The following is an 11,164-nucleotide window of genomic DNA, read 5'->3' on the forward strand; positions in this document are numbered from 1 at the left end:
ATTCAATAAAAATTTTATATATTTAGTAAATATTCAACCGAAATTAAAACTTTTATGTTTCTTCCTGATTTTCATTCAAGTAACTTTCTGTAACAACCCTTGAAATAACTCTTTACTTTTCTAATAGTAAAATTATAATAAAAAATATATCGGGTGTAAAAAAAAATGTGTAAATGGTAACAAATGGTAAAACAAGTAGTCTCATAGTTATAGATAATTAATTTCAAGATCAAATCTAATTTTGCGGTATATCTTTTAGATAGATCATTACTGATCCAGAAATGTAAAATCATGTGTATAATTCATTTCTTACGATGTAGAGTGCGTTGAAATATATTTTTCTAAAATGTACGGCATGCTTCAATCTAATTTTGTATTCTATGACAGTTTTGAGCATGTGTATTATATTTTCCTGTAAACAAATGTATTACCGGCGTTATGAATATTAACATGTTGACTGTAGAACTTATTCTGGTTAACTTTTCGTTTACGCTACGTGGATAATTTCCATCGATTGTGTTATTTTCCATCAAAGTGAAAAGTGGAAGAAAGAACAGTAATATAATAAATTTTACCAGAAAAATGCTCATGCTATCTATATAAAAGATATTTAAAATGGAGAAGCAGAGTATTTTAACGTCGAAGTCATATCAACGTGCTAAAACAAACTTGCAAGATAAATTAAAATTAGCATTTTTGAAACATTACCCTCATTATTTAGTACCTGGATATAATTTACATAGCACTTTCTCTGCAGCTGATTCTGAGTTGGAAAATGTTATAGAACAGTACCAAGAATATCCTTATCATTGTGACTTACCAAAGCCTTTACTACCACCTGCTAAAGTTCCTAGGAATAGTAAGTTTATTGAGTTAATTAAATATCAATATATAAATGAATATAAGCATATATGTTTCTAAATTATACAGTGTTGAATGAAGAAGATCCCGCATTAGAATTAATTACTCTTAAGAATTATGTGAACAGTGATATAGAAAGAATGAAACACTATTATTTAAAACATGAGAAAGGTAAATCTAATAATAAATGTGCTAATTTTATAAAATAAGTTTATATTTGTATTTATATATATGTGTGTATATTTAACAATATTTTTATAGAGTTAAAACTAATACATAAGAAGGACATAAAATGGAATCATACGAAAGGTGAAATTACTGCCAAGATACCTAAATATGTAGCAGATATAGCAAAAATTATTGACAAAGATCCAGATCCTTGTTTTGAAGGAGTAAGATAAACTGATATCTACATGAAATTTTAGATGCTTTTTAACAGAAATTCAAATTCAGATAAATTTCTTTTAGGTCTATAATTGGTATTATACTGGAGGATCAATAGACTGTGTACAATTATATAATAAAAATATTTTACTTTTTCCATTTATGGGAGAATTAGGTATTGGTACATAACAAAATTATTTTCTTTTTTTTTATTATGGTTTACAATCATTGTATCTTTTGTTTTAATGTATTTTTAGTAAGTGTTCCCCTTGACAATATAGAAGATTTTTTATGGAAACCACTCTTCGAAAAGGCAGCTAAATGTGAACTCAGTGGTACATTATATGAATTAAAACATAACGTCAATGTTGATGCATGTAAGTATACATACATACCCATTTTCTTAAACTAGTATTTGAGATAAAAGGCAGTATAGTATTGATAACTTAAAATTTTTATTAATTATAAAATTAATATTTGATTTAATATTTTATAGGTATGTTTTTAGGTAGATATAAACGGCATTGTAATTTTTATACATTATCTGAACGTGATAATAAATGTAAGCTTACTGAAATACATACACAAACATCGAAGACACCATATATTGGTGCAGATTTAAGTCCTATTAATGCAAATCAATATTGTTTAGTAAATGTTGAAAGATGTGTAACATTATGGGATATAGTTAAAATGTGAATATAATTTAAATGTGTATATGCTCTTTATATTTATGAATAAGAAATTTAAATTTACCTTTGATTTTCTAGGAAACCAATAAATTGTAATACTGTAATGCAAGCCACTGTGTTAGATGATTCATGGAGCAGTATAAAATTTCAATCCGCAGATCCTAATATTCTTTTACTTGTAGATAGATGCTGTCTTCATTATCTTGATGTTCGGGTAAGAATAAAAATATTGATACTAATTGTTTTTAATATTATTATTTCTAATATATTGTGGAAATAATTTCTTGTCTATATAAGAGAAGGATGAATATACATTCCATATTATAGGTTCCATTTGATCAACCAGCATTAACAATGTGCCCAAAATTTTATTTAGAAAAATGTGAACATCTTTCAATAGATGTTGCTAGTAGAAATAATTTTTGCAGGTATATAGGAACTTATCATAGTATGTTAATGTGTGATAGTCGTTCTCCGCAGCAGTGTGTGCAACAGAAATGGACTCATCAATTTAAAAGTCCACCACTTACAAGTTCTGTTATAGCTAGGTAAAAGAAAATAAAAATGAAATGAAAAAGAAAATAAAAATATATATATATATTAGTTATATTATTATATATTATATATTATATATATATATGTATAACTAATTAATTTATCATTTTTAGAGACGATAAAGAATTTGTTGTTTTATCCAGTCAAATTGCTGGTGAAACTACAGTCATTGTAAATACTTGGACAGATAATGAAATTCCACAATCATATAATTTTCCATATACTCCTCCTCACATTAAAGAAACATTAAATGAATCTCAAATGCAAGGAATGTGCTTAAATCCATATTTGAGAGATAGGTTTGAACTATCCAATACTGGTTCTTCTCTGATAAAAAATGACACTCAGAATATATTTCTATTTCTTCAAAATTCTATTGGTATGTAGTTTGCTGCTTTTTATATTGTATATTGATAATTGAAGCAAGCTTTAATCTAAATATATTTCTTAGGTGACATATATTATCAGTGCTTAACACATGATATTGCGTTAGATAAATATTCACCTATCAATGGTAAATCATACTGTATATTGAATGCTTGGCAAAATGCAGTATCCATAGAAACAGATGCTATAGCACCTCTTACAATGTCTAGCAAGTCAAATATGCATTATCCTTTTAAAAGTAAGTAAATTGATAATTCGTTTTTAAAAAAAAGTTAAAGGTTGTATAAAATTATTTAAAGTGATTGTTATATGTACATTAACTTGATAGGTTTCACGAATAAAAAGTTACGATTGAAGCATAAGCATGACTCAGTTGACTGTTTTGAACCAAGTTGGAAGCAATCTCTTGAAAAATTAAACACCTATATGGATATATTAGCACCTGAACTTTTAGCTGTGTGGGAAATATATGAAGAAGTCCCATTGCCTTTAACAGCAGCACCTCATCAAAAAGTTCTAAACTGGTTAGAATCTGCAGATACAAAGGCACCAATTTTATCACAAGAAGAAATAGAGAATGTATCTACTCCAATTAATACTCAAGAATTAATAAGTGTATCTCAAGAAGTAGATATAAGTTATTTGGATGACAGTAATGCATTACAAGATCTTTTACCAAAAGTTAAAACTACACGTTCTACAAAAAGGGGAAGTGTACGAAAAAGACAAAGAGTGTAAAATATTTTAAAATATGTATTTATGTAATTGCAATATCTGATACTTATTTTTATATATATATATAAAATTACTTTAAAATTATTTTTTATAATAAAACAAAATATTTCGACATATGGATTACTTATTTATTTATAGCAAAAATTATACAATAATAGTTACATAATATGCATCGACAAAATGAACGAATATATTAATGACAATTTGCAGAGTTTTGTATTTTACATTGAATTTTCTAGCGATTTAGCGATCCCAGTGAAAAGACGGCTTCCATTTTGACGTGAGTACTTTACTACTTTCTTGCTGTGCTTTATTTTCCTCTGCTTCCATTTGCATCTGTAAACAAATTTTATAGATTATAAGTATCAAGATTTAATACACAGATATAACGTAATACATACCAAGAATTTTTGTTGATTTTCTCTAAAAACTTTTAATGGATTTTCAAACTGTCTATAATAAGTAAGAACTTCTCTTACATCTTCCACATTTGTCGCTAATATAACTAAAAAGCAATAACCAACAAAATAAATAACTAAATTTCCAGAATATATTGATCAAGATTGTAAAAAGAAATGCACCTTTGAGGAATGCAGCTAAATCATACAGTGTTGTATCATCGTCATTACCAGTCCATTGCAGTAACTGCAACGTGTTTTCAGGATGAAATTTTGTACTCTTTGGGTTCCAGTCAACTACTATGACCTAATAGTAACAAATAAAATAAAATATAATAGACAAAAATTGCTTTACATAAAAGGTGGATGTAAATTATGGGTTCAATACTTACTTTACTAAGATCACGGTTAAGAGCATTTAAATCCTTAACATGGTGACCATCTACAAAACGTGTTGTATCTCTTACTAGTCTGTACATGATATATCCATTAGGATCCAAGATATCCAAGATAGGAAAAACAGTCTAAAGGTGATATATTACATAAATGATATATTTTATCATCATTTTACGTATATCATATATTAAAATAATATATATATATATAATAGAGAACATAGCACAGCTCAGATTAGCCAGAAGAGAAGTTAATAAAACTAGTAAAAGTAACATATTCCATAGGATGAGGGAAATGGTGTAATGTACAACATACAATATGTATGGACTTGAAACCAAAGAACATATACTGTACAAATGTCTGTGATATTCAGCATGTAGATTCCATATTGCAATGGAATACCCTGAGATACTGTGAATCCCCAAAGAAGCACAAATAGAAGCAATAAATTATTTTATACGAACAATGTTAAAACTAAGAGCCTCCTGTTTAAACAAAAAGACTTAAGGATGCTTAGAATACAAGGGTATGAAATAAGAAAAATTTCTGTACCTATCGAGACAGGCAATTATTATCATTATTACTATATTAAAATGATACGTAAGATTATTCAACGACAATTTGATTAACTAATATTGCTTACCATCCCTTGTTCTGCTGTATACACTACAATTTCAAATTGTGGTGGAGCTATAGCCTCTAGAAATTGGTCCACTCCAGGCCTCTTTTTAAACCTCCAACCTGTTTCATACTAGACGATCGATTAATAGAAATAAATATTTATAATATATTAAATTTAAAATTAAGGAAGAAAAGACAATATGCTACTTACTGTCCAATCAGGGTGTACTAGAACATCTGTCAATTCTAGTACCAAAGTATAAGGAGGTTGAATATAAGGGTATTTTAGTGGATCTGGAAGAAGTTTATTTCTGCTAGGTTCTTGCACCATCTGGAAAGCATGTGATCGAATTAAAAGCGAAGCAAGTAAAAATGATTCATTTCAGAAATTATACATTTGTGCTTTTGATACCTTAGTGTAATAATTAAATTCTCTTTTGAGCATTTTATATATTCTTTCGTAGAATGGTAAATTTGAGAATTCATCTTCAATAACATTTCCATGTTCGTCATATTTTGTTCGTGTTAAATTATATATTACATAAGACAGTCCAACAGTGGTGAATACTCCTAAGAATGCAAAACTATATTTAAGCACTCTTTGCGATTGTTCACGTTTTTCTCTTTCCTCTGCTTCCTCCTTTGCTTCTTCGTCTAACTTTTTATTGTCTAATCCATCTGGCGTTAGAGATTGTACAGTTCCCCCCGATGATTGAATATTTGTTAAACTACCAGTTATTTTTGGTCTATGTGCTGTAAAAATATATAATTGAAAGTTATTTATTTATACTGTTGTACATTCTATAAAATCCAAAAACCATGAAATTAAATTTATTATTTACGTAATAGTAATGTATTATTAGGAAAAAAAGTCGATGAAGGTATTTGTCGCTGATATATATGTCGTTTAAAGAATTTCACGAGAAACAACATGCGTGTAGCGCGTGTTTCGGCTTTATAAGGTTATAGGTTTTATATTTACTTACCTTCAGTGTTATAATAATATCTTTGCGCCGTTTGGACAACTGATATCCGAGCGACCGGTAGACGAAGTGCTGAGTATACAATTGTTGCATTTGCATTGTATATCTTGTATAAATGTCGTACACCTTTTGTCGCAAATGCCATTACTTTAAACAACTCATGAGCTTTCTGGCAGATGTATGCAAAGAGCTCGTGTTCGTATTTTCTAATATGTTAAACACAGTCGATGTTTTAGAAATCTAGCTTTCCGACATATCTTAAGGCAATTTACAAAGAGCAAAAACATTTGTCTGTGGTTAATGATCATCAATTTTTAAAAATGTATTGATGTTGCAGATAATTATAACTGTATATTTCATTATTAATATATTATATTAAATATTGCGAGGGACGGAAAGTAAGCAAATAGCTTTTAGAGTTATTATGACGCACTTGAAAAAGTTTTCACATAATTACGTGTAACAAATTCAAACCTTAATTCAAAGAAATATTAAATTATTATTGTACCTTTTCATTTTTTTAAAAATAAAATTAGGTTATTAAACATTTAAATGAAGTTATTTCGCTGTTTAAAATTTGTACAACAACGGTTTCACAGCTTTTTATATCATTCTAATTATTCCAATTATTTAATTATTTGGAAACGAATCTTACACTCTATTAAATAACGATTATTTAATTGTCTGAAACAAAGCCGTCTCTCAATTCAATGCGGGCGTAGCAGCTGAAGCCTTTTCCGGTTTAATCAAGTTCAGGAAGTTTGCTAGTGGGCGGTAGTTGCCGGGTCGGTATATGCATTCTATACTAGCCAGGGGAATTTTGTGGACATCGCGCGGTCAACCACTCTAATATTAATAGCTCGGGTATGAAATTTGCTTAATCATGACTAACGGGATGACCCAATGGAATGACAATAATTTGTCAGCGTTCACTCGCCGCGTCAATCTCGAATAACGATCGCCAACGAAATTAGGACCATTGTTAAATGACGTATTATCAATAGAAAATATTAATTACCGTGTTTTCGCTTATTATTCTCTTAAACGCGCAACAGTAAAATTACTCGAATATCCTCTTAACGATGTCTACCCTTTATCTTCCACTTGGAACGTACAACGTTTGTGTAAAAAAGGGTCGCCACGAAGGGTCGCGAATTTATCGTTGAATTTTTCCAGGATTTCCCAAGACAACGCTTAAATTTTTGTCCCCGCAATACATAAACCGTACACGTGGGATGAACCCGTCTGCTGTTTGTGTCAGCTGCTGTTAGAACCGTAATGAGAGGTGCCATAACGTTAACGGCCGAACGCATACATTCGAGCAATTACGTCGCTCCAACTAATTTCTGTCCCTGGGCAAACTTGAGGAATTCCATACGGTACGAGTAGAGGTGCTACGAGTGCAAGGGATTGCAAACGCGTCGTGGGGATGCCGAGGAGGAGGCGGACGTTACCGCTGACCATTTCGTCGGATCTCCCCGCGTTTTCACCGCTTCTATACGCGCGGTCGCATGCTCTCTGTATACACGCGTGAGAAGCGCACAAACACAAAAGCAACGCGCCCTTTAGCGAGCCGGGGCTACGAATGCAGCCGAGAGGGTTGTTTGTCAAGAGAATTTTCAGCGGTGAACACGCTGGCCAACGAGTATTACGGGTTGGATTAATTCCTAACAAAAATATGTGAAATATTTTCACGGTGCAGACGAGCGAGCTACGCACACCAATTCTTTGTTCCAGTACAAAAAGGCCGCGCGTATACGTGTACCGTTTGTTGGACGTTGCCCTACACGTTTTATGTTTTGCTTTCGGATTGCGCATCATGGTTTTCGCGACAAATTGCCTTCGGGCGAAAGACCTATTCCACTTTGCGCCTTTACACCTATCTCGTTCTTTGCTCTTACAGACATTCGACGTTTCGTTTTTTAAATCTTCTTCTTTTAAATTTTCCCCTTTCACCTTTGGCAATTAATTTGTCTGGGATGCATCGCAGTCCGCTGTACTTACGATAGAATCGTTGTATTAAAATGAAATTTCTATCGAAATTTGCAAAATGCAGGGAACGATTCATCGGGCACACGGCGGCAGAAAGTACGAAACATTCCATTCGAATCAAATATGCGTTTTACTCGATTGAACTAATGCCTATACGCGCGTAATAACAATATAGGAATACAGAGAATCTGGAATCATTTAATTATAACATTTTGTTCTATTTTATCCGTATGATATCGCATAACATTTAGGCATTACAGAACGGGATCAAATAACTAGTTAGAATGATTGAACGTTTCGTTGAATAATAGACAGTTGAGCCGTAGTTCGATATTGATCCACGCATGCTCGCGAATCTATAATCTGTCAGGCATAATATTTGATTTCTTTTTAGATAAATGACCGATTATTCGTGCTGGTGCGCGAGTATAGGATCGTCACGGCGACGACGCTTCTTAACGTCGGGGTCTATAAATGTCTCTGCCGGTAGCATGTAAATGGAAGAAAGCTTCATTCCAGGCGATACTCGTGTCCCGCGCACACGGACTCGGTGCTATTTGCACGCGCTTCTACATCGTCTCGTGTCGAAAGATTTCCCAACGAAATTCCTTTTCGGTGCTCAGAATAGTGGAGTCATTCAAGTTCCTTGGCGACGTTCTATTCACGAGCCCGGCTGTCGTCCCTTTTCTTTGCTCCCGTCGATTCATTCCTCCGACCGAGTGAATCGACAATGATTTACCTTTCGAGGCGATCGAAATCTCCGACCGAGAACGGTAGATCGCGACGTGAGATTTACAACGTAAATCGACGCGCCAACTACCCTCTAATCTTTTTCTTGTACCCGTTTCTAATCTGCCTCGAGCGTCGATTGTAATTGGCTGTCGTAAGTTTCCAGCTACGTAGACGTCTAAGTACGAATTACATATATGCATCGAAGCAACCGCAAACGCCAAGGATGGAACGGGAAGAACGAGGCGCGTAAGAGGGTGGTGGCGTAGAGGCCGAGGGTTGCGAGCGAGCAGCCGCGAAAGGGAACATTTGGTGTAATCGAAGTATCGCGTGCGGCGGTGCCTGTGGAACGATAATTCCATTACGCGAGAGAACAAACGTACGTACATACGTACCGCGAAGGCAGGACATTTTTATCGGCTACGATCTGATATTTCGTCGATCAGCGTCGAGCGCGTTGTTCTAAAGGCGCGTGCGTGAGATACGCGAGTAATTCTCCTCGCGTGGGAAAGCAACGTTTCCAGCCGGCATAAATATAACGGTAGAATCGTGGACGAGACGAACACGCTCCAGGTAGCTTCCCTCGGCCGATATAAGCTCGCAATCATCCTGCGACCGAGTGTTTGTAAACTATTAATTCGCCTGTCGCGAGAAACTCGCCGATGTAACTTCGATGTATAGCCCCTGTTTCCCTCTTTCTCCCTCTCTTCCCCGTCTTTTTTTCTTTTCCTCTTCTCTTTTTATCTCTCGAATACACGTGGAATTTGCGGATCGTTATTATGATTCGCCGGGTTTTGACGCGAAAGCGAGCCACCTGAACTTTCTTAATCTGAAGTAAACCAAAGCGCGGATAATACGCCTCCTCAGGCCATTCGGAGACTTTAATAATCTAACTTTTCGCGCTACTTTGCGTCCCACTTTTAACCTAAAAATTGCTTTTCTCCCCCTCGCTCGTGCAAATCAAAGTTACGGAGTGGGGAGAATTGTAAAACGAGTATTTACGCGTCTTTGCGCGTGTCATACTTTCAACGCTGCTACAAAAGCAATAACAGAATTACTTTCTTCTAAGTACGTTCTTCGCTGTCCGATCTAGTAGAATTAAAAAACAAAAGTGCGAACGTGTATCCGTTCGTGTCTTCGCGACGTACGCCTGTAAACTCCACGAACGTTCGCACGCTGAGCACCATAAGATATCCAATGGTACGGAATAAAAAATTCTTTTATCGTCTATCTATTAATAAGACGGGATCGTTCGTTCCTGTCGAAAAGCAAACGCGTTAAGGGATAGATTTCTTCGATAGCGAAGTTTCTGCTTTATGCGGAGAATAAAAGTGGCCGAGAGATTTCATATAGATCGTCTGAATTACAAAGCTCGTGGAAGCGATGGCTGGTAATAAAAATCGGCTCTGCGTATCTGTCCGTGCACGCACCCTATCTTCTCCACACCCTTCGATCTCGTCGCTCACCACCTATTCCTGGCATTCATCGAGCGACGATCGATTACAGTGCTCTGTCGCGGACAATACCATTCGGGACAGTGCGAATTTCATTCTTTCGTTTCGTACTGCGCGTAGAACCGCCGACAAAAGCTCGGCCAACAGAGTACGATGATGCTTTCACGTATATGCCTTTTTCGTCCTTTCTCTCTCTTCCATTTTCTCTTCCTCTCCTCCTCTGGTTAACGTAAGTCTTGCGTGAATTCACATCGCGAACCTACGTATCTTTTTTTTTTGTACGTGGAGAAATCCTCATGGACACTCCGCTGTTGCAATAATTGCGTAACAGCAGAGTAGTAGTGTCGGACTCCTACCGACTAAAACTCCACGATGACCATCCTACGCGTTATGACAGGGGTGCTCCAGGAACCTCTTATGAATTAACTTCTGTTGCACCCCTTTCCCGCGTCCTCTTGTTCTAGCCAGTCCTAATACTTCCTGACTATTGCGTGTTGACAACATCTTTTTTTTTTTTTTACGTGGAGGAAATCTTCATAGACACCTTACCACCCTTGCGCAGGTGGGCAGAAGGTAGTGCCGGATTCTTACCGGCTAAAACTTCCACGGACGGGACGGTGGACTAGAGCGCGAGTTGATCGTCGGGCCCCTGTTGTGCTTAACACCAAGCACCTTTAACCAAGTACTCCCAGAAAGTACATCCACAGCACACGCAAGGGAGGCCTGTTGTATATTATTTTTAAAAGCAACTTTCCGTTCTGTGTTTAGATGGATGGGATTCGAACTCGCAAACGCATCGTCTTCAGTACTGGGCTTTAACGAGCGTAGCTGGCTATCCCGCCGAACCTACGTATCTAGGAAACTTATTCGAACGCGGTGTTATTGCAACGTGATCATTTCTCATTGTTTCGCCATGTATTCCGATATTACGCTGCAATTTATCGTACGACCGAGCCCCGCGTACCTTGTTAACGAAT

The 11,164-nt window shown here is 35.1% G+C and overlaps 2 protein-coding genes across 3 annotated transcripts; one reads left to right on the forward strand and one right to left on the reverse strand.

Moving 5' to 3' along the window:
- The first annotated feature begins 354 nt into the window (after positions 1 to 354).
- TAF1C-like (TATA box-binding protein-associated factor RNA polymerase I subunit C-like) lies at positions 355 to 3,726 on the forward strand. 2 transcript variants are annotated; one of them, XM_076619852.1, is made up of 11 exons: positions 355 to 859; positions 931 to 1,032; positions 1,123 to 1,253; positions 1,330 to 1,420; positions 1,503 to 1,622; positions 1,754 to 1,940; positions 2,016 to 2,151; positions 2,265 to 2,485; positions 2,606 to 2,871; positions 2,944 to 3,117; positions 3,208 to 3,726. In XM_076619852.1, the coding sequence occupies exons 1-11, from the start codon at positions 616 to 618 to the stop codon at positions 3,615 to 3,617; spliced, it is 2,082 nt and encodes a 693-aa protein (XP_076475967.1). In that variant the 5' UTR covers positions 355 to 615; the 3' UTR covers positions 3,618 to 3,726. The 2 variants fall into 2 exon arrangements, with proteins under 2 accessions (XP_076475967.1, XP_033183590.1); XM_033327699.2 differs by having other exon boundaries at positions 357 to 859; positions 1,742 to 1,940.
- On the reverse strand, positions 3,721 to 6,220 carry LOC117160761 (mitochondrial import inner membrane translocase subunit TIM50-C). The gene is made up of 8 exons (XM_033342151.2): positions 6,016 to 6,220; positions 5,442 to 5,782; positions 5,241 to 5,360; positions 5,052 to 5,159; positions 4,405 to 4,536; positions 4,196 to 4,319; positions 4,016 to 4,119; positions 3,721 to 3,950 (listed from the first exon to the last, which is right to left on the reverse strand). Exons 1-8 carry the CDS (start codon positions 6,155 to 6,157, stop codon positions 3,858 to 3,860), a joined length of 1,164 nt encoding a protein of 387 aa, XP_033198042.1. The 5' UTR covers positions 6,158 to 6,220; the 3' UTR covers positions 3,721 to 3,857.
- Between the last annotated feature and the right edge of the window lie 4,944 nt (positions 6,221 to 11,164).

The sequence above is a fragment of the Bombus vancouverensis genome, chromosome 7 (genome assembly GCF_051014615.1).
Source record: "Bombus vancouverensis nearcticus chromosome 7, iyBomVanc1_principal, whole genome shotgun sequence".
In the NCBI taxonomy this organism is placed as follows: Eukaryota; Metazoa; Arthropoda; class Insecta; order Hymenoptera; family Apidae; genus Bombus; species Bombus vancouverensis.